Raw genomic sequence first — 24494 nt, 5'->3', positions numbered from 1 at the left:
TCCACCCCCATCCTCCTTGGAATGGCGGAGGCCCCAGCGAGATGGGAGGAAAAAAGATAACCAGGGATGCTGTGGATTGAAACAAGGGCAGGGAGGGCTCACTGCCAAATATGGTTCTGGGCAAAACAGACTCCAATACTCTACTTAAAGAGGAAAATAGGAAAGTTTATTCTACTACCTACGAGAAACAGAACAGAACAAAAAACAAAAATAGAGCAGGATGATGAGAAAAATACAACCAGCACTTTCAGATCTCCCTCCCCCATCCCTCCTTTCTTCCCCGGCCCAGCTCACTGCTCCCGATATCTCTACCTCCTCCCCTCTCAACGGCTCGGGGAGGCAGGGAATGGGGTATGTGGTCAGTCTCACAGATGGGCTCTGCCTCTTCTCTCTTCTCAGAGGAGGACAACTGCTCATTCTTCCTCTGCTCCAATATGTGTGTCCATGGGACACAGTCCTTAATGAACTTCTCTGGTGTGGGTTGTTCCCAACAACTATGGCTTCTATAAATACGGGGTCCCTCACACAGGACACGGCTTCCTCTGGGTATAGTCACTGCCCCTGGCATGGGGTCTTTTACAAACAGCAAACAAATTTCAGCTTCACCAATCCTCTCCACGGGATACAGGGGGTCTCTGCTCCCGCACACCTCCTCCTTTCTTCCCTTGCTGACCTTGGGGTCTGCATGGTTGCTTCTCTTTCCTTCCAACTCCTTGTATCACCACCAGACAGAAAAGAAGGAAGAACAAAACAAGAAGGAACAGGAAGAACCCTCCTCTTCTGGCTGCTGCTTCTTAAAAAGTGATTGTGGAGACAACCAATTGGCTCAGCCCCAGAAGTGGGTCTGATTCAGAGCTGGGGAGAGTTTTGAGGAACTTCTTACAGGAGCCATTTTTACAGCCCCTTCCCCATTACCAGAAACGGCTCCACACAAAACCATGACTGTTGTCTCCTTTGGGAAAAAGCATTGTTAGTGGAAGTATCCCAACAACACTTGTGCTAGAAAAAAGGGGCTACAGTTTTCAAGAAACTGTGCAGACCATTTTAACTTTACACTTAAAGCCTCTTGATGCTAGCAGAGGTAGTTACCTAAGCTCTCCTTTCCCATTTTTTCATGTTTCCTTGGCCAAGAGGAATACTGCTTGCAAAGGAGGGAAAGCTGCTATTCTCCTCCGTACCTCATAGGGGAGGACAGCCTCCAGCCTGACAGGATGGTCCTTGGAATGTCCTACAGCAAAGTTCAGCCTTGAATAACATCACCTTAATCGCTTTACATTGTCTCCTCTAAGAAAATAGCCATTTTTCCAGTCAGCCTTGTGAGTTCAGCCAGAAAGGTGCTTGAGACCTGCTGAGGTGTGGTGTGCCACCACTGCCTAGTGAAGCAGGTTTCCTCACCTTCCCTGCATTTCTCCGTTTATGCCACAGAAATCTTTTGTTCCCTATTTACTTTCTGTCATAGTACCAAAGACTGAAAGTGGAAATGACAGAAGCATAGAGCTGTCACATTAACAGTATCATCAGGCTGTATGTTTTCATCCTCTGTCACAACCAAAGCCTATTGAGGTTTATCCCTTATTTCCACCAATGCTTCAAACTCTGTAAAACATCATGGCTAAAGCAAGGTGGGCCTGACCAAGCTCAGAACTGTGAGTCTGCATTGCTCCAGCCAGCAGTCTAAAGGTTTCTAAAATAGGAATTGATTCAGACAACCTGTCAGTCAGTTTGGTTGTGTCATGAGGCCAGACTGATCTCTGTCTGCACTTCTCAAACCTAGAAATAGTTTTGACTGTAATAAGGCAAAAGAAGAAAGGAGAGGGCTATTCCTATAATATATTTAGCCCAGCAATCTGCATGCAATACCTGAGCAGGTTGCAGGGGGGTAACAGGTAGCTGCTGACCCAAATGAGCCATCAGTCAGTTTAAGTCTGGTGATTTTTAGAGAGAAGAAAAAAGAAAAGCAGCAGCATTTATGCAAGCCCCCAGCACCTTTTCCTCTTGGGGCATCACTTTCCCGTCCCAGCCTTTGTCTCTTGTTTCTTTATTTTACTGAGGCTGCAGGGCTGGGTTTCCCTCCCTCGTGTTTGCCCAGAGCCTAGCACAATGGCTGACCTGTCAAGCCCCAAGTATCTGGAGGAGAGCCTGAGGACTGGCCCCTGCACACACTTCCTGGTTGCTAGACCCACATCCCAGTCTCTTCTCGTCTGCTCTGTGACAATTGACCTGATCTACGTGGCGGTGAATACATGGTGGTCTCCCTGTGCCCACAGGAGCTCTGTTGCAGACCAGCTCCACATCCCCTGCTCTCAGAAGCTCAGCTGTTGCTTTTTCCCTTCCCTGTTAGATGGCCCAACACAGCCCAGCCTCCTCTTCTGAGAAAAAAAGAGATGCAAGTAGTTTGCAGTGGCAGCATAGATGCTTCAGAAATGTTTTAAAAGAAACAAAAATTAGCGCTCCATTTATTAAACAGGAGATTCTATATTAGGTAAAGAGAGCTGGGCCAAGTCAGAGTCAAATGTTTTCACTTCCATCAGAAAAAAAACCAGTAGAGCCCATGCAGTACTATTTACGTGGTTGGCATTGGAAAGTGAGATATTTCTGTCTTCAGAGAACAGCCCAGGAAAACCAGGCATCAAAACAGCCAGAGTTCAACCCATATGCAAATCCAGAGACAGACACAGGCTTAGAGTGCAAGCTCTACCGTGTCTTGGAACAACAGAAAGTGTTCCCTTTGGCAGCTAAGTAAAAACACCAAGACACTTTGGGGGGGAAAAGAAAAACTACACACACAAAGGTAACGCCACCAATGCCAGATTCCACTGGCAAGAGTGGTCTGAGGGACAGTTTGCATGCTCAGCACAAATCCTTCCGAGAAGGGCATGCTCAAGTCTCAAAACTAGTTCAGCACAGATAAGCAGGCTACCTCAGCTGTACTGAAAACCAACACATTTTTCTAAGTGAAAGAAGAAATCAGTCAAGCAAACATGCAGACTTGGAGGGTGCTGGAATATTAAAATGAGAAAATGAATAATTTGGCAGGATTTTAAACATCTCTATAACTTGAGCAGGAAAACATTTCTAAGCTTCACACTAAATAAGCAGATTGGGCTTTAATTTGAGCAATAAAAGTGAGATTCAAACTAGAAATCATGCTATGGCAAAAGAGTAATTTTAAGCCCATGTTTTAGACTCCATTTCTACTTTGTGTAAGTGAAGAGATGACATACCAGTTAGGAGGTAAAGCCTTAACCTTCCCTCTAACCTAGAATCTGCCAGAAAGCACTCTGGGGGCTCTGGAGTTAAGTCACTTTATGTGTTTTTTCCTCATCCCATTACAGCATTGCTTATTTTCCCCATAACACTCCTATTTTGTAGTTGCTATGACGATTTGCAGCATTACTTATACTGCAGGGCAAAAGCAGCAATCAAGAAACAAACCTCAAATCCTCTAATCTAATCTAATCTAATCTAACCCTGATGCAGTATCGTCCTCAGGCATGGATTCAGCTCACAGCCTACCTATTTCAGAACAGGCACAAGCCTACAAGAGGATGCAGTACCAGTAAATAAAAAAGTCAGGGCGCTCAAAGCTGCATTGTGCTCTCCTCCTTCTGAGTTTGGAAGCAATGTTGAAGTTTACAGCTTAATGCAAAGGGATACTGAACAAATAAGCTAAAATTCAAATAGGGACTTAGGGGTCATCTGGTGCCTCATGAACAGGTGAAGAAAGTCAGTCCTGTCCTTTGCTTTTAATGGGTAACCTTACTCCTTCTAACCCACCCTGAACACATTGGTCTCCAAGAAGGGCTCTTCAGGATTACAGCAGCTCTTCCAAGTCCCTCAAAAAAAGGGCTATAAACACCAAGTACATCTGAGCCTTAAAACTAATCCAGATCCTTTTGGACACTAATAAAACCTGAAATAATTATTTTAATGCTGTTTTGATTGGGGAAACAAATGGCTGTTCATATGTCCTCTAGTTTTTAATCAGATTGAAACAACACTCAAATGACATATCTGTTTGCAGTGCCCTGTTGTGAAGTATCCACTGTACCCCATCACATGCCTAACAAACAGAAGCACTAAGGCCAGCTTCCCCTGAGCTGCCAGTCACCCTGGCCACAACAGGCACAGAGGAGCTGTCAGCTTATCACAGCTGAAAATTATCAGTTCCACATTAGTCTTTTCCTGTAATACTTCATTTTCCAGTGTGCTAGTCCCTTCTTTTGCCCTCATTTACACTAAGCATTGCTGCTGTAAAGCTAAGAACATACCATAATATCTATAGTCTTAACATCTAACCCAAGCAACATGTTTGCAGTCATCGTAATGCTTATTTCAGAAACTAATGCTTTATGGAAGCAATTATGTTCCATATATTGCCTTATGTTAATGTACTCTGGAGGGCTAGAGCTCTTCATCCCTTTCCTCCCTCAAAAAGTCATTCAAAATATAAACCAAAACCTGATATGAGCTGACCTAGCAGGAAGAACCACTTGACATTCCTCAGTCAGAGCAGGCAGAAAGGGACATTATTGTAAATTGGAGTGGACAATCATGGAGTCAGTTCTCATTGTGGTACAATCTGTTGTCTCCGTGCATTCAAAATGCTCTACCCCGAGGCTACCCACTGTTCATAAGTCAGTGGTATGGTTGTGGGGACAACCTACAGGGCTACAATTCCTCAAAGATTTATAACCTCCCTACTATCAAATGGTCTGGGAGGAGACACAGATAGTTAAGTACAATACCGCATTGTTTCCTTCCATGTTGGAAAACCCCATGAACCTCACACCAGTATACATCCTTCCCTATCCCAACTTCAGAGGAAGAGTACAAAACTCCCATTGATCAAACACAGAGCTACTCAGTCAAAGCCAGCACTGGTCTTGTTTGTGCCAGTCTTCTCCACTCTGCTGGGTTTACTTTGTTTATCTCTTGCACCTGGGTTAATTGCTGCAATTGAGTGATTGGGGTGGTGCAATGGAATGTAAATGAAGTCGAAGAAAAAGGAAGGGGAAAGACCTGGGTGGGCTGCAGAGGCGTTAGGAAAAGCTAGGCCAGCTGCATCCTGCAGAAACCCAGGTCAGCTGAAAAGTATAATACGCACTTTAAAAAGTTAGTGGTGAAAATTCAATAGCAGGGATCAGATTGTTGGTGGTTTGGCTGGGTGCTCCAGGGAGTCCCAGTGGCCCCCTCAGCATCCTGGGTTTGTCCTTCACGCCTGGGACAATTGTGGACTGAAGTTTGTCCTGTCCACCCCACTGGTCTTCCTTACACCACAAGCCTTGCGGTTATTCTGTGCTCCAAAGACTGGGAATGATAAGATCAGGTGACAAGGCTCCAGCCTTGGTGTTTATTATCAAGCACGAGCAATGTTAACAGCTGCCCAGCTTTCTTGTCAGCACTCCCTCGATGCTGCTCAGGCCAGCGAAAGGTCTGCTCTGAAAGCTTGCCTAATGGAGATGAGGCCTTTTACTGTCTTCATCCTTCTTTGAGAGGCTCTAGGAACAGCAAGCAGTAGCTTGGTTAACCACATGGATAGGTCTAGATTTCACCATTGAGGCCAATGCCCTTTGTTATTTCTAGGTCTAAGAAGCAAAAGTCAGCTTTCCATGTAAATCTAGTCCATTTTTTCCCTTCCTCCTGCAAACCTGGCAAAGTGAATAATTTTTCTCCCAGCATAACTGAGTTGCGGGGCAGAAAATAATTCCTAACCCTGCTCATAGACAAGCATTTTCAAATATACAGGATTTTTTGAGGCCTGCCTCTACTTGGCAAGTAGAGGTTACAAAGTAGAACAGGACCTAAAAGGATCTTTCAGTATCACAAATGTTAGCCCCTTTCAGTGACAAACTTGCAGTTGGAGCTCCTTTCTGACTAAAAATCTCATTGCCCAAAGTCCGTTTCTTGCTTCTTTAGGATGATTTCTGGTAATATTCTGCACTGATCTATTACTGTGAAAAGCCACTGACAGCCAGTCCGTGCTCACATCAGATTAACTACATTGGAGTTAAAGTCTCTCTGAAGTATAATAGCTCACATTTCCAGGCTGGCTTTTTTGAGAAACCCACACACATAGAGCATTATTGTGTGCTAACTCTTACTTTCATGTTGAGTTAATATAGTCTTGTCTTTTCAATTAGCACTTACAATAAGATGTGGAGAGATGCCCAGAAAGACCTTGACATCCAGCTCCAGAGAGAAAGAGAAGAGTTCCTCCAGCCACAGAAGGACCGCATAAAAGTATTCAAGATGTTAGCCACTTCCTACATCAAATATATGCAAATCTTTCGTAACTTGGAGACAGCCCATGACCAACTCCTTCACAAGCAGAAACGGACAGTGATTCGGCAAGTGCTGGATGGTGTGATTGGCCGCATCCTGGAGATGAAAAAAGAGATGGTAGAGCTGGAGAACTCAGAGTTTCATTACATTGATAGTATCCTGGAAGAGCTAAAGCTTCTCCCGGTAGGTCTGCCTCTATACGAGCAAATTTGTAGGAACTTTGCCTGTCTTGTGTTTTAAGGACGGTCACATTTATTTGTCTGTGAAGATCCACATAAAGATTCAGTTTCCCGCACATTCACCAGTCTACTGGGTGATTGGTAATCATGGCATTTTTTTAAAGATCAGAGTATATTTGATCTATGATGAGTGTCAAATACTGAAACAAGTTTCTAAAAGCTCTTCTGCTTGATCAATATGTCACCTTTCTGTAGCAGCACAGGCTCTGGGGATCGTCCTCTTGCACATGTCCTAACATGAAGCCCTGTTAACTTAGCTTTACTATTAATGTCAGAAGCTTGGCACTGCCTGATTTTAATGTGGGATTCATGAGAAGATGGGCAACTCGTAACCAAGGTACGGTCCACTTCAGTCTGCCCTTTGAATCACTGTGAATCACACTGGCCCCAGGCCTGTTCCAGAGGTTACAGGTAATGTTAAAAGTTGCATAGTATGCTCTATTAGTTTGTAGTACAACAAACTACTAAAATGAGAAATGTGAGAGAAGTCCCACATTGTGAAGGAGGCAGGAGCTGGAAGCATGTTCAACGGTTGGGGTTCAGGACTACCTGGTGAAAAAGCAGCCCCCCTGACAGACAGCCCGCTAAACCACACGAATATGACAATACGGCAAAGTCTCAAAGCTGTGCTCTACAAGCAGTATGAAAGATGGCTAAAAAAAAAAAAGCGGTTACTTCTCTCGCAGACAGCTCCACCTATTGTCAAATTCAGGTACGGCTGCTTTTTTGAAGGAAAAAGCATTGGAGCTTCAATTTAGCACTTTTTGTCAGAATGCCAGTTATACTGTGTGATAAATTGTGTCATATCGTTATAGCATTATTTTGAGATTCACAAACATGTTGCTGTTTGGAATAGCATGTTTATTTCACTCGGCAAATTCAGGATACTAATTGCTGTGAATTTCACTGCCTCTTTATCATCTATGTTAATTGAGACAGAGAACTATTTTAAACTATGAGAAAGCATACTAGAGAGTATAAACACATCTTGAGAGAAAGTAATCCTTCAAATAACATTTTAAAATAATTAAGCACTGTTTTTTTCATGACTGATCAGTAAATCCACCTGCAGCAGAAGGCTGGCAAGTCTGAAAAGTCATGCTTGACATCTATTAAAAAAAAAGTATAAATTCAAATTCCTGCACCACACCTTAATTTTAAGGAGGCATGACATACCTACCTACTATCAAAAAAGTGACTAAAGAAACTCCATGTTCTTTCAAAAGAAACATTATTTTCTTTACTAGATAAGAATACAGATTTATCATTTTTTTAAATAAAATAAGCACATATTCTTGGTTCCAAATCAAAATTACTGGCCAGTAACTGACAAATAATTTCTGTTTCCTAAAGAATCCACTAAGAAAGGATATCTCTAGTCCTTTCTTTCACTTTATTATCATGGGCTAAAATCCAGCATGATTGCAGGCAGAGGACACAACAGAGCAGTCTCATTTTATATCTTATGCAATGATATTGCGTATTTTTTACTATGTCTGTAAGGCCAAGCTTCAGCATTCTTTTTAGTTCTGTGCCTCATGTTTTTATACAGTTGCCTTCCAACTCTTGATCACTCCATTTCCTGGGGTAATACATATGGAGCTGGGAGTGGCTAAAAAGTTGCAACCTTGACTTAAGGATAAACGTCACAAGCATAACTTTTCAATGGTGGGCTCCAGGAAGAGATTATGAAGACAAGCAGTCTCCTTATTCCCCATGCCTCTTGACCCAGGATTATGGCTTTGATCTCATCTTTTCAGTCAGTCAAAGCCACAGTCCAGGACCACTTGTAATTAAAGGCCAGGTTAGACATTAGAGATACTCATCACCCCTATGCTGACTCACACTGCTGCCTGACAGCATAAAAGCCCTCTCATCTTATGCAAAGGTGAGTGTCCCTACACAAATCACTTGATTTCTTATACCTAAAGAAAGATAGATTTGCAATCCATCCTAGAATAATTCAGACTCTTAAAGTACAACGTATAGTCATTTCCATCAAAGTTCAAGGATGCTGGAAGGGGCAAACAAGAAGCTTAACAAGACAAGTATTTAGAAAATGTAGCAGACTAGACCTCTGCATTGATAAAATCAAGAGGGATAAACATCATCCTACTGGAAAACTTTCTTATGCCATAATAGAAATGTCCCTGGTCTAAGGGAATTAGTCATGAAATCTTAAAGTTGACAGTCCACAATGGCCACAGGGCCTTCCATGCAAATTCTTGCTCTGGAAATTTGAAGGCCTTACAGCTCACAAACAGCACATTTACCATGTTCCTGTGTCAGGACAGAAGCAGTGCTTGTTCTTTACAGACGGTGCTTTTCACCTCTGTATCTGTTCACACTAGAGGTGGCATTATGGCTGCACCAGCAGAAGTCAGAGGTCTTACAGAGCATGTCAAAGCCCGCCAGTATCCATAGCTGACACAGCAGAGCACTGATAGCACAGCATCAAGTCACATATCTGTCTTAGGCTCCTTGGGCAAACGACCAAGTGCCCACATATACCTGAGGACAAAATAGTATGTAAGTTGACTGTGCAACTCCTCATAAGTAGCACAACAGGGTAACTGCTGCCTATTTTCCCCATCCCTCTTTATATCCTTCTGAGTAAATCACTTGCTTGAGGAGATATTCTAGATTTTCCTGAAAGACTCTATAGGGAACACAGCATCAGAATGAACTATGCCTATGCAGACATACTCCTGCCCCGTGCCAAAGAAATACACTTGCCAGTAATTATTCTTGAGGAACTGTCTCCAGTCTTTAGTGCAATACAAAGAACAGGTGGTGCTACTCTGCAGCATCTTAACTTCTGGGATAGTTTTTGGTCTTTTTTTCATTTCTCAACAAGAGTGAAACCCTACAAGAGAAAAATCAGTAGAAATATGCATCAGTTACACCTTTTTAATAATGGAAATGATTAAAGATAGCCACTTCTAATCATGTCTGGTTTTGAGAAGTGACTGAGATGTCACAGTCACAGACAGTAACACTTTGTCTACAGGTAGAAATACCTGTAAACAAACAGAATTCTGCTTTGCTTAAAACAATGCAAGAGAACTTTTTTTTTCTTATTGATTAAAAAAGAAGTAGCATGATCTTACAGTCAGAGGTATTCAGATCAGTGGAAATCGTGTTTAAATTTCTGGCAACTCTGCCATATATTTTAACAGTTTGATAACATAATTGAGACGTTATAAAAATACAGATTTTGGGACTTACATAGTTCAGAAACTGGGTTGGTTTATTTTTGTTGAATGAGGCCTGTTCTGGTTTCAATTAGAGTAAAATTAATTTTCTACCTAGTAGCCGGTACTATGCTTTGATTTGGATTTAATAACACACTGATAGTTTAGTTGTTGCTTATCAGTGTCTATATTAATTCAAAGCATTTTCAGCTTCTCACACACTGCCCTCCCAGCAAATAGACTGAGGATGCTCAAGAAGCTGGGATGGACATAGCCAGAACAGCTGACCCCAACAATCCAAAGGGATATTCCACACCATATGATGCCATGCCTAGTATATAAACTGGGAAGGGAAATGGCTGGGGAACACTGCAGCTTTGGGATTAGTTGGGCATCAGTCAGCAAATAGTCAGCAATTGTATTGTGCATTGGTTTGTATATTCTGTTAATATTTTCCCTTCCTGTTAAACTGTCTTTATCTCAACCCACAAGTTTTCAATTTTTTCCCCATTTCTCTCCCTGCTCCCACTGGCAGGGGGAGTGAGTGAGCGGCTGTGTGGTGCTTATTTGCTGTTTGGGGTTAAACCACAACAAGGCCCTAAGTAGCTGCAAAGTGACACCTCAGCAGCTGTTGCAGAGGTCAGATTCTCCAATACTCAAAAATAGGCAACAATCTTCAGTCCAATTTAATTGCTTTTTAAAGGTGTTCAATTAATAAAGCATCTCTTGACTCATTCTTCCTCTAGGAAGACATAGAAGTACCCATCCCAAAGTATTTCATTAAAGAAAAGCTGGAAGTCTTGCAGCAGAGGGAGAAAACCCTTGATCAGATTTTGCTTAATGCTGGATTGCAAACACAGGTAAGCATATCACAGATCTACATAATAACACGCTTAACTTTTTTAGTTAATAGCCACACATATCTGAGCACGTGAGCCACTGAAGTGAAAAGTACTTTTACAGCAGTTGGGAAGTAAAAGTGTTCATAGATAAGACACAAATAAGGAAGTGACATTAAATGTTCCTAACAGTATCTAGTTATATCTTGAGCCTGGTTAAGACTGAAATTAATTGTCTCTGCTTTGTGTGTGTGTGTGTCAGAGAAAGAGCAGCACTTTGACCAAGTTTAGTAGGTGTTTTATTTGTCTAGCTAACTCTTATCACCTAATTGGTCCTACTGAAATCAAATTGGGCTTAAATTTTACTGAACCAGGATTCCTCACTGGAACGGGCGACACTCAAGAGTTCAGGTCAGCACAGCTGTTAGCATTCAGTTGTTTATAACCTCTGAACAACGACTGCAGTCTCTTCTGTACAGCTATAGAGCTGCAGCTGCTGGGAGGAGTAGAAAATTTAATTTTGGCAGAGCAGAAGTCATTACACAGAAGGACATGGGTGCTCCAGTGAAGACTGTTCTGGATTTGATATACTTTTGACCTTATGGAAATGGCAAATTGCCTAGAAGCATTCATTGCTAACTCCTTGAAATAAACAACTGTGCCTAAATGTGTGGATGATGTTATTCAGAGATGTTATAGCCATAAAAGATAGTCCTGATCAGACCACTTAGTCAAACTGCTGCACTGCCCCAGCTGTTGATTTTCCACCAGTAATTTTTCTGTGGGTGAAATCTGCATATTGATACCACAAAGCAATGGAGGGAAGGATCCCAGGGAAACAGCACCAGTCAGACAGAGGCAGTCATCAGAGCCAGAGCACAAACTCTGCTAGATTACTTCACGGGAAGCTGAACTCCTCAGCCTCCACAGTAAGTCTCTGGGTAAATTCTCCACCCTCCTTGTAGTCTGATGTTGGTCTGTGGAGATCCTCTGTTTCAGCACATTACATCTTAAGGTTTTCTTTGTTTCTCAGAGTTCTGTTCTCATCCCTTTGGCATTACAGATGAAGCTATGTGGTGTTGCAGCCAGCTCACAAAAGAGCATCAGGCTCTTGCACACTTCAGGCTCTGGCAGGGTCCAGGCCTCTCTTGCCAGGATGCCACAAGAGAGGCACGGGATTTAATAAACATGGATTAAATAATCTCACACAGTGTGAGTCCAGTTCAATCACTGCTAGATTGCTAGAGGGTTGTCAACACTTCTACATGCATCGTAGCAAGCCATGTACGCTCAGGAAATCCTAACTGCTGTGTAACAGAACAATGTATTCTTTAGTGTCCATGGCAGTACTGTTATAAGCAGCCTAACATAAACAAAACAAAAAAAAAAACAAAACAGTGGAGTTCATCAGAGAAGCCTGCTCTGCAGATCATGGAATCATTGAATTATTGAATTGTTTCAGCTTCTATTATAGAAAGCCTCGCTGAAAGTATAGTATATAGTGAGCTCTTTTATTTATGTGTGTGTATATATATATCTATATAAGCTTTAAATGTGAACTGTCTCCAATTGGGGGATTAACATCAAGAAAGGACAATAATTCAGATTTTCCATGGAGCATGAGGGGTTAACATGAGTTCTCAGGAGTGAGAAGGGGGAGTCCCTCTCTCCACCTGCACAGTTCTGATGTGTTTTTCCCAAGTACTTGGGCTGGGCTAATCAGGCCTGGGCTGGCTCAGAACAGCTTGTCCTTCCATTCAGCCAAAGAGCTGGGATCTCAGCAGCATATCCAGAAACCCATCCCTTCAGAAAAGTATAAAGAGGATATTCCACAGCCTCTTAAATTCTCATTTTAATAGGACAAAGCCCTATGGTTATGTCTTTTTTCTCAAATGGAAGTTCAGCAGGAAGCATAAACCATATAGAACCATTCTTGCTTCCCACTGTAGCATCGGGCTTTCCTTGTCACACATCAACACAACAGATTCACTTTCTCGTAAATGTTCTCAGAAAAAACACATCTCTCAAGATATCAAACTTCCAAGATATTGCAAGACAGTACTGACACAGGAGTCTCTGCTGTTTGACTGACAGGGATTTTTTTCTGGGAAAGTTTTTGCAAGTTCATTTGTTGTTTGATTTGCTGAAGTAGGCAATTAACAAAACGCATAACTTAATACTTTGCTCTGTCTACTCTTTTTTTGGCTGTGCTGTAGAAGAAACCTGTCAAGACCATGACATTTGAAGAAGCCATTCAAATGATCCAGGTTGCAGAACGGGCTCGCCAAGGCCGTTGTCGAGCAGCACTCATGAAGCGAGTTTACCTAGAGGAGAAGAGAGAAAGACAAACTAAACTTCAGGTCCAGATGGGTCCAAGTCCAGCTGATGCTGCCACTTGCATTCAAAAGGTGAAATCTCTGATTTAAAAACAATTCTGGCAGAAAAAAACTTACAATAGTTTGTTCAAAAGAACAACAGTAGACAGAAGCACAGCTCATAGGATGGGAAGCTTTCTGAAAGGTGTCTAGCAAGGTAAAATCCATCATTTAAACCACTTAAAATGAGACAGGACCTTTGATGTGAGATCAATGGAAACAGTCCTGCACTGGCAATGCAGGTTGACTTTATATCCTATCTATTATTTTTCCATTCTGATTTTTATTACCTCACTTGCTCTTTCTGGCATCCCCTTGGAATCCAGTGCATCTTGGAGAATTCATGCTTTTTCCTGTGATCTCAAGGGAAGTAATTCATTCCATATCTTGAAAAGATGACTAAGGAAGATCACTGTTGAATTCCAGAAAGAGTCATTACACATGATTAGTTCAGACAATTCAGCCTGGTGAGAACAGCAGCTCAGTATAACACTGAATGCTGATAATGTTATGTTTGTATTGAGAAGCTGGATATACAAGTGTGAGGGGACAACAAACCTCAGAATTTGTTTTTTAAAAAAATAGCAGATGGGAACGTGTTAAAGAGTAATAGTTTCAATTGTATATTGTGTCTTTCCTTCCTCTATTTGTTTTTTTGTCTGCCACAGTAAAGGAAGCTGTAACAAGGCCCACTTATCTCATTAGAGTTTTGTTTACAATTCAGGTTTGGCGTGGATATATCCAGCGCAAGAAAACAGAGAAAATGAGAGAAGAGGAAATGATATTTCTGGAAATGGTAAGTAGTGCTGCCTAGAGAATATAAAATGCACAGTCTGTTTGTTCTCTAGACTTTTGTAATTTAGCAGAAGATAAAAGATCGATTTCTAAGATTTTTCCTATTTAAAAAGCATCTCTGAGGAATACAGAACTAAACTAAAATGACAGATGGCACAGAAGTAGCACAATTTGACTTTTGCTGCATGCTTGTGTGCTATATATACATAGCCCAATGCATACGACAGATGTGGAAACAGGCAGTATAGAATTTGCACCAGGTTCTAGGGAATTTGACCCAGCATAACAAAGCAAGGGAATTTTACTAATCAATTTTTAATTCATAATTCCAAGACACTTGAGCTGCCTTATTCCTATATTGGAATGAAAGCAGCAAAATCTTTTTCATCTGCCCCTTTGCAAGCCACTGCATACACATGTCAAGAGTAGGGAAAAGGGACATTAGAACTGCCCTATTAATACATCAATATCAGAAGGTACATCTCCTCCCACTATCTTCCTTCCCCAGAAGGTCCTCACCTGTTCTTTGGGTGCCTTCATGAGGCACTAATGGCTGTCAACCCACACAGCTCTCTCCAGCTCCACCTACAGTACCACAGTCCTTGGGTCAAGTTCTAGAAAAGTTGCTTCACGGCACCACATTACAGAGACAATTGTCACTGCTCTGTGTTTGGTAGGTTTATTTATACCTCTGTGTTCTACAGTTGTTAAATGATTAATTTATAAACCAGTCATTGAATTTTGAATTAAAACATGCTTTCCACTCCTCTCAGACAATCTGGGTAATTTTCTTGCCCATCAATGGAGTTGCCTTTAGCTACATTTATGAAAACTAATTGTGCCTAATAGCATACACCTCACAAACATGTATCGTCAATTAAGAATGACCTTAAAGTCTTATCTTTAGGAAGTAACATGTACATTTGCTATGTTAAATACAGATAACATCTTAGAGATTATTAAAGGCAATAATCTGCTGGTCATTAATGTGGCCAGCATAGCTAAACAGAGCTTTGAGTGCCAATTCTGTCTCTGTTTAAGACAAAGAAAATTCCCAGAGGTTTTAACTAGTGGAGACCTAAAATGGTGAATGTTTGAGATGTACTGAAAATGAATTAGAAAATATACCTTTTGCAAAACAAGGGATTGTTTCCTATCAAATCCCATGAGACTTTCTGTCAAGTCTTAAGCTAGAGAGGAAGGAAATCTATGTCTGGTTTCAGTTATTCGAGGATTCACAGCCAAGCAGTCTTCTCATGGTGGCTGATGGTAAGAATAACTGATAACTAGGATGTAAATAGCCTAGTTTATGGGCAAGGGGGGGGGGAATCTATATGATTATAGGGATGAAGGGAATTAAATCCAAACACACATAACGTATTCATTTCCTGACCTCCAAGTAGGAGCAAGAGAATTGGTTTTTTTAACTCTGCAGTCAGAGTCATTACTTTTTGAGCAAAGAATATAATCAAAGGATGTAGAGGAAAAAAATCATACCTCTAAATAAAAAGAAATCTGTTAATCTTTCTAGTGTTTTCATGTTCCCCGTTTGTGTTTCCTCTTTACTTCACTTTTACTTTTCACTTGATTCCCTTCTGTGGTCTCCAAAGGAAGTGGGTGGCAAGCAGACATTGGTTCACACTGATAAATGGGCAGGGAGCTCCAAAGGTCAAGTCCCTTTGATGTATGGTCACATCAGCCCTCTAAAAAATGACCACAGATTGTCATGTGTAAATATGTTGAATTTTCTTTTCTAATGCTGCACGATTTAGATAAATAAGAAGACCTAGCCATCCATTACTCCAAGTCCATCCCAAAGGAGACTTTGAATTTTACTGCAATAAATATAATTTCTGTTGTAATTATAGCTGTTTTTAAAATGTCCATGTTACTTTCATAGAAAGACTGCTTTACAAAAATAGCTAGTCCATTTGAAGTTCTGAACAATGACTTTTGGAAAAATTCAATTGTGTTGGCCTAAAAATTGCAGAAATACATGCGAAGATGAAGAATAGTCCAGTCTTAGTTCAGTATTGTTTTCTTTACTGTCTACTTGCTTCAGAAAAAATCGGAAAAAATGTGGAATTTTCTGGAATTCAATTTTATTTCATCTTTTGCTTGATGACAAGAGTAGAAGCCCATGTTCCAGACATTTTTCTTGGCTCAAAAGTAAAGCCTCATTATTATTATTATTATTATTATTATTATTATTATTATTTATTAAATCTTTATTGCAGAAACAGCATGATTCCCTTAGCACATGTTTTTCTAAATCTCTGATAAATCACAATTTGTAATACCAGTTTCATTTGTACGGAGAAGCAAGCCTCACTAAGAGCACATATATCTTGATAACAGTATCCTGACCTGTTACCTTATCTTCCTGCCATTGCTGCCACAATGCTGTTTGCTACCAGCTCCAGCATGACCACCATAACCAATGTTCCAGGCATTGTCTGTTTTTAAGCCACACCAACTACGCTGACATAGCAAGAAAATGTGTTTAATTGTCTTTAAAACATACATGTGTGGTCCAAACCTGTATTTCTTTGCTCTGTTTTACTGTTACAGCTCAATTATAACTTTTTTGCAGTTTTTAAGCTGGTGCGTACTTCCACTTGCCTGTTTCTGGCATTTATAAATTCCCTGTCATTAAACACCTCCATTAGAGGTTGCTGTGATTGTTTCATTGTGCTGCAGTGCAAACTAGCTATCAGCCTGGTGTGACTGGATGTGTGAACTGGTTTTTGGCAACTGCATTGTCTCAGTGGTGCAGAACAGCCCAAGGCTAATAAAGGAGCCATGCTCAGAACTTTCCTTGTCAGACTCTCCTAACAGAGTAGACCCTGCAGGAAGTTTTAATCTCAGAAAACAGGCTACTGCAAAGAGGAAAAGCTGATTTGAACATAAAATATTAGGATAAACAGTTTGCAATCAGATTGCTGTATGGAAGAGGAGGAGCAGCCTAGGAACAAGGAATACAGAAAGACAAGACAAAATCCATCCCGATTTAGGGGCTCAGCCTTCTGTTACAAGCTTGAGGCAGGATCCTCCTGCCTGGACGTCTCATTTCTCATGTTTTCACTTAATGAGCACAAGTAATCAATCCCATTGGAGCCAAGCGCTCTGCATGCTTAAACAATTCATAGGACTGAGTGACTGAGTGAGCCCTGCATGCTTTGGACATGCACATACATAAACACCTTCTTGTCTCGTAGATACAGCTATTGATTTACAGTTACACAGGTCTTACACTCCTCTATTCCATAATTTCAGCCCCTACCAAAGAGTTAGTGGCACAATACCTGCTGATACATAATTTTCTCACATCATATTTCTACTGTTCTTCCTTCCTCTATATCATGTTCATACGAAATGGTCTATGTGGTCTTAAATAAAAACAGTTCTCTTCTTCTTACGTCTTTTAAACATACCCTAATTTAGGCATGTTGTCTTGGATAATGTTTTTATTTATATCTGAGAAAACAGTCTGCCAAACATTCCTTCTTTGAATTCCTGATAAATATAATTCATTTCATCCAGTCAGAAAGAAAAAAAGAGCATTTCCCAGAATAGCCTTCTGTGTAAACATTATAGACTCTGACTACATAAATTTTTTATGGGATTTAACAAACTGCAAATTCCCTAAGTAAATGTAATCTAAAATATTTCTTCAGCTCTTGAAAGTTGCAGTAGTGGTACACACCAGGCCTGTTTTTATCAAGCATGAGATTAAAATTACTTTTGTTTCACTTGCAAGCTAGATGATGTTTAGATGTCAGCACAAAGTTATATGTTATTCCACCAGACATACATGCATCTCTAAACTGTGATACCTAATCTGTCCTGTTTTCAATCAAAATTTTAAACCTGCTTATTTTGGAAATAGAAAGACTCTGGGAAGCAAGAAGCGCACTAAATAATTTGGCTTTTGTTGGCTGGAGTCACACTAGCAATGAAATCACTGCCTTGCAAGTCCAAAACATACTTGCCATTTTTAGTGGAAGTTTAACAGCGTGCCCAAGTATAGTTTCAGAAATACACATCACCACACTGATACAAACTTGTAAGGTCATGAATATAAATGTTTTCTCCACTGCAAATTTTCTTTTTTTAATCTTATTTAAAAGTGATATATGACAATATTTTTATAAGTATATATTATATGAATCTACAAAACAGCTAGTTTCAATATTTTTCTAACAAGGCCTCTTACTTTAAATACTTCATTTGAACGCATATGAAAATTGCTTTAATTGGCAAAGCTGTTGAAGTGAATCATATAGTAGGGGAGCTTTAATGAATGCAATGTATTTTGCTTAGTTGTTCCGGTTTTGTGCCCAATTTAGGAATTCAACCATATAATTGATGTGGCTATTGCCATTTGTGTACCAAGGAACCTATATGAATCCAATATTTGTAAGACAAGAGACCTCTTTAAAATGCATTCATCCCACAGGCAGACAAAATAGATTGAGGAGACAAAATACACTGAGGAGACAAGAAAGCAAAAATATAGCTAACTCCTGTATTAAACTCTTAAAAATTATTTGGATCATACTTTGAAATTCAGTGTAATAACAGTCATAAGTAAAGAACAGAACCCCAATTTCTTTGGTGGTAAATTCCTATAGTCTACTAGTAAGTACTTTCTTGCCTCTAGAGTCCAAATGTAAAAAAAAATACTCTCACTTTGCTACTGGTAAAAATAAGAGACCATTAAAACTATGTACTTTTAAAATATTCCAGTTGCTTAGGAAATAAAGTCCTCCAAATAAGCAATCTATACTAGTACAGAAAATATGCAATCTATACCAAAATGCTGCACAACTAGTAGGTCTTTCAAACGATTACATTTATGGACAATACTGTCTAGCAGAACATTTACCGAAGAAGTCCCTTAAAACCATACAGTGTGAGTTTCAGCTGTGCTGTTTCAGAAAAGAAGCTGTCCTAAATTAAGTGCCCAGTAATAAAAGCTGCAGTAAATCTACCTTTCAGGCCTTAAAACATGAAGTAAAATGAAATGTATTTATTTCATTGAAATGAAGACTATCTTTCCTTGTAAGCGTAGGCATAATGGAACAATCGAAGAGCAGTTAGTTCCACAGCATGGGGCGTCCTATATGTAGAACTGTAGCCTTAAGCATGTTCAGCCAGCCTGCACACCTCTTAAGTGTTTTATAATGAACAATAAAGCAGTCTGTGTTGGAAAGGGCTGTTGAGCTGACTAAGCGGAAAGGCAGACTTTCAAGCTAGGAAAGAGTGATCTGTACACCTGAGGTCCTAAGTCGAAAAGGTAAAATGTATGGAGACTTTTGTCACATTGGCTTACCTGGGAGGTGTAGGGAACTACCTTCCTTCCTTCCTTCCTTCCTTCCTTCCTTCCTTCCTTCCTTCCTTCCTTCCTTCCTTCCTTCCTTCCTTCCTTCCTTCCTCCTTTCTACTGGTGTGTCTTTCGCTTCCATAAAACCTAAAGTCTCTTTGGGGAGGGTAGAGGGAAGGAGGAGTAAAGAATGGAAGAATCTAACAGTGCTGTCATCAGCATACTTGTGACTGATGAGTTGGAATAAAACTCTTTTAGACAAATGTCCATTTTGCCTTATTAATTTAAACAAGGGTTTTAAAGACAAAGCCCATCAAACATTAGATAAGCATTTTAAGTTAATGAACCATATAGTCCTATTTTCCCACAAACTCCGAAATCTTCATTTTATGTCCTGTTTTTCCAGCAACATCAATTATTAATGTGTATACTTTTGCTGACAGAGGACTACACTAAAAATGCGAGTTTCGTTATCCAGTTCTGGGTCATTAACTGTGAAAAGCTTGTAAATATAATGGTTTCTTCACATGGGAAGCCTTCATTAAGATGCATTATGCTACAACTGATGTAGCAGCATTGCATTATCAAGTTCACTGTCTGCATCTAATATTTGTAATTTGTTTCCAAATGAGTTGCTGTTTGTAGGGCAAGTTAACAAATTTGAATTTCACATGGCCAAAGAAATTTCTTAAAGATGGGAAAATGCTTCTTCCCCCAAGGAAAAGCTATTTATTAGTGTCTTGCTATAGAATGCCTCCCTTTGATTCAGAAGCAGGAACATCAGAGGCACTGAGAAGTGATGTTAGAAATAAATTGTCTTTTGTCTTCCTTAACATGCACATTAAGTGTAGAGGGCTATAAAAACACCACTCATCATATTGTCTCAATATAACTCTTTAGAGCTCTAGAAGAAGCATATGGACTCTCAGAAAGCTAATCCACAACACTGGAAGGTACGAGGCAAAGACTGACTAGCAGGAAGGTGTTCCTGATGGAGCTACTTGAAACCATCTTCTCACACTGTTTACCTGTCTTGGCCTCCTCCTGCCATTTCACTGCCTGTTTCCTCTTGCATTCTCAGATGGCCAAAACTTTTTCAAACATACTTTCTTTGGAAGCCTTCATCTTAACAGGAGAACACAAACTCCACCAGGGCCATCATATAGACTCTTATCTCTGTTTGAAGTCCCAGGAGTGCTTGAAGATGAATATAAGGTCCCAGGTTTTGCAGCTATCTACTCATTATTGAAGCAGGTTTAGGAACCTGTTAAACTGTGAATCTGTTGAGGTTTACAATGACATGTACTTTTTTGATTAAGACAAGAACACTGCAGAAAAAAAACCAAAACACAAGTTTAACATCTAAGCTTTCTTCACAGAATCACAGAATCTTAAGGGTTGGAAGGGACCTCAAAAGATCATCTAGTCCAACCCCCCTGCCAGAGCAGGACCACCTAGAGTAGGTCACATAGGAACTCATCCAGGTGGATTTTGAATGTCTGCAGAGGAAACTCCACAACCCATCTGGGCAGCCTGTTCCAGTGCTCCATCACCCTCACAGTGAAGAAGTTTTTCCTTCTTGCAAAGCAGGAAGCTGTAAGCTGTGTTCTCTAATTCATATCACCTATGCTATCATAAACTTTTTTTCTTTTTTTCTTAAGGTGTTATAATAGTCTAAAACATTTAATACCATCCATTAGGTGCCTGAGGACTCTGTTTTCTTTCCTCATTTTGTCTTTTACTTGACAAAATAAAAGTATTTTATGTGAAAATGCATCACAAATGGACAACAAATGGTAAAGAACTGACAACTAAAACAATGATACAATTACGTCCTCTGGACATCCTGTTATATCTCTTCAGCAGCTTCTGCCACTGAAGTGTCTATTTTTAGGTTATGTTACTAAATTCACTTCCATACTCAACTTTTAGCTCTTATCATCTTACCATCTTCTTATTCTCTAGCTGTATTTTACCGTCCAATTCCTTTCCTTAAGGGTGTGTTCACACCCTTAAATACACTTGAATAAGATCTTATAGGCCGGGGACATAGTTTTTGAGACAGTCTCCATTTTACTTGTTAGCCCATATACATGTAAGTTCTTTTGATGTTTCCGCATACTTGTTTTCCTCAAGTCCATTTCATTTTTTTGTTGATATAACTGCATTGATTTCAAAGAAACAGAATAGAAAGTCAGACCTGTTATTCATTCACCTCTAGTCTTTTACATAAAAAATCAAATCACCATGGCATGATTTCCTCACTGCCATTCAGTGCTTGCTGCCTCCTCCTCCAGAATAGAAGCCAGTCTGGCATTCCTGACATGTGTCAGCCTCCCGGTCGTCATTCATAAACAGGGCATGCTGCGTATGTTCCACGTTAGACGGCCATGAATCTCTCAGGACTCGTTTATCACAGCCAGCTCTGCTCTTCATTTGGCAATGTCTGATCACCGCTTGGCCAACTCAAAGAATGTCAATTGTTATTAGCGGATCCCCCTGCTACTCATCACAACAACTTGCCTGGCAGAGCTGTCTCCCACTCAGTTCAACAATTTTCATACCTGCCATGTTATCCTGTGTGTCTCCAACACCCTCTGCCCCAGCTAATCTGACCTGTTTAGGTCTGAGCCAGCACTGCTTCCCCAGTGATGGAAGCAATCAAGCAACAGTTCATTTCACATAAGCAATGGCCTTTTCCTCCATGTAAATCCTTTTCCACATGCCTTAATTTAGAAGATACTAATAGCAAAAAATCAATAGGATTGGGGGAATAAAATGACAGTCTTATCAGCTTTCCCTGTTTCCTTTCATTCCTTTCTGTAGTGTGTCACTGAAGGTGGGTGTCTAGAGTCTTGTTGACAGAAGTCTTTCTTTTGCTTCCTTGGTTTTTTTTGGAAAGAAAATGAAAAAAATACTAAGTGCAAATACAACAAAGCTTCTTTTCATAAACTGTTTTACAAGGTTATATGTGTACTTCAGCCTTCGGGCTCTGAGTGCAGCTTGTAAACTAATATCAGCAGATATATTGATAACTGGTGTTCAGACAGGTAGCTGCACTCTGGGCTTGTCTGGATTTTGACAAGCAGAGCATGTTCTATAACCCTGTTGCTATCAGCACCTGAGCCAGTCAGTTTAGAGCTAACTGGGCTGTGTCTACAGCAGTTTCATGACTCTGGACCTAAGTGTAGATATGGTCTGTACTAATTCACTTAGAGATAAGAATCTCCTGCTTCTGGTCTTACTCACGTGGACACATCCTTGCCAGTTCCAACAGTTCTTACCTCTGGCATTGGTACCGATGAAAGATACAGTGATAGTAAATACACAGTGACAAGTAGGTGGTCATCAAAAGCTCCCTTAGGACTCAGTGGAGACCAGTTCAGAGTAGGGACTGAGGAAAGGTTCAAAGATGTCTGTGCTGTTGCAGGGGCCATCCTGCTGTCCACATTGTTCTTGTCCTGTGCTCACCTACCACTTCCCTTTCTGTCTCTAACCCTCAGCTGCTTCCTTGGCTGACTCATTCACCTTATTATACTAGGACACAATTAGCCTGAACAGATAGGAGGAGATTGTTTTCCATATCTTAAGAGAGCTGAACTGGTCAGGTGAGTGCCAGAGCCTGTGCAGGATAAAGAAGTAACCACACATCCAGGAGCTGGAGTGGAGGAGAAACTGACCCTTCTCAGCACCAATGAGATGTTCATCTGATAAGCAATCTCCTGACATTTCAACCTTAAACATTCAGATGTATGCTGTAGAAGAGCCTGTGTTTCCTCTATCAGCTACAGATCAGCCTGGAGGTATCCTTGTGTCCCTCCCACGGAGTTGCCTAGGCCTGGACTTTGATCCTGTCACTTACCAGAGGAGACAGGATAGGAGCATCTTCTTCACACCCAGCAAGGCATCATCAGCATTCACCACAGCTACTACGTATTCAGTCCCATTTCTTGTGTTCCCAGATTTCTTTCCCTTGTCACTTTTCTTCTCACATATCTTCAACTAGAAAAGATATTTCTAAATAAACACTCCTTCCCCAGCTTCCCCTGGTGAGCATCTAGTTAGGAAATCTAGTAGGGTGTCTTCTGTGTGTAATGCAGTTCAGACTGCTAGTACCCTGATGAGAACTCCTCAGAAAAGCAGTCCCTTGAGCATTAGTAGTGAAGCTAAATTTGAGTGGGAAACTGCCTGAGGGAAGTGGATCTTGTTTCTAGATCTGTCTGAGAAACAGCCCTAGTGGATCCTCCTGGTTTCCACATGAGCCCTGAGAAAGCATCACCACTTGTGTCTATTCTGAGGTTTAGTTAGTATAAGTAAGGCAGAAAATGGTGAAATCCAGATGAAATACAAATAGATGGTTTTAATATTAGTTGTGCCATATTTAAAAAATACATGCTAGGGAAGGTAAAGATTAGAAACATTTGATTTCTTTTGAAACTAAAACATGAGTGAAGGTAGCATCTTGGAGTGAGAGACACCACTTTGGGTCATATTTCAGGAAAAGAGCATGTGCAGCCACCTTTCCAAAGCATACATCTCTCCTTTTCTCCACCTGAATAGTTTCTCACTGGTGACCTTGACCAATTCCTTTTGCAGAGTGTGAGTCACACACTGCAGATGCAGGCAAGGCAGTAAATTGCTTTCCTGAACTGGGGCTCTGCACTTACTTAGCATGGTGTGCAGTCCTGCTCTGTACTTTTCAAAAACAAATTTGCTTGGCATTTGTTAGTGGTTTTTGGAACCTGGCTGAAGCATGGGAAAACACCAGATAACAGATCTTAAATATGAGCTGCCCAAACCTTTGATAGAAGCCTTTTTGTCATGCAGGAAGATCTCTAGAATTAGGACATGGAGCACACTATAAAATATATCACCAGAGCAAGGAAAATGTATTACTAAATTAGTCAAAGCTGTGCTGATTAGAGACAATTTCTGTACATTCTGAAGGTGGAAGGCCAGAGCAGAATCGTATAGGTCTTTTTCATGCAAATGAGGAGTCTGAGGCTTTTGTTCTTATATGCTGCACCTGTATGCCAGTCAGTCACTTTGAAGAGCAAGTACAACGCATTACAAAAACAGATTCTAATATAGTCTTCTCTTTTTCCATTCTTAAATTTGACATACATTATCAGAGAACAGATTAATACTTCCCAAATATGTGGAAGTTGTTTTGTTCTAGAACTGAAAAGAACCCAAAGCTAATTTACAAGTTAATTTTAAAAATACATATTTGTCTACACTTACAAGGTATTAATAACTCATAAAACACTGAGAACATCTTAACTTTGTCAGCCATTGCAAAGTAAAAAGTGCAAAGTTTCAGACCACCCACACAGGTGGTATTTTTCATGCTTCTGTATTTGCATACCAGAAAGACTTTCCTTTTTCTCTCTCAAAGTACACATGTAAAATCAATCACAAAGCAGAAATTATTGTAAGAC

The 24494-nt window shown here is 40.4% G+C and overlaps 1 protein-coding gene across 1 annotated transcript in view; it reads left to right on the top strand.

Annotated features, from left to right (window-relative positions):
- The window catches only part of IQCA1 (IQ motif containing with AAA domain 1), a 107602-nt gene that overhangs the window by 288 nt on the left and 82820 nt on the right, over positions 1–24494 (top strand). The window contains 4 exon segments of the mRNA XM_062002651.1: positions 6144–6468; positions 10465–10578; positions 12774–12965; positions 13657–13728. Coding sequence (XP_061858635.1) covers positions 6144–6468; positions 10465–10578; positions 12774–12965; positions 13657–13728 — 703 coding nt within the window.

Source organism: Colius striatus, chromosome 9 (genome assembly GCF_028858725.1).
Source record: "Colius striatus isolate bColStr4 chromosome 9, bColStr4.1.hap1, whole genome shotgun sequence".
Classification (NCBI taxonomy): domain Eukaryota; kingdom Metazoa; phylum Chordata; class Aves; order Coliiformes; family Coliidae; genus Colius; species Colius striatus.
The sequence above is the reverse complement of the archived record's forward strand: the minus strand, read 5'-3'. Positions and strand labels throughout refer to the sequence as shown.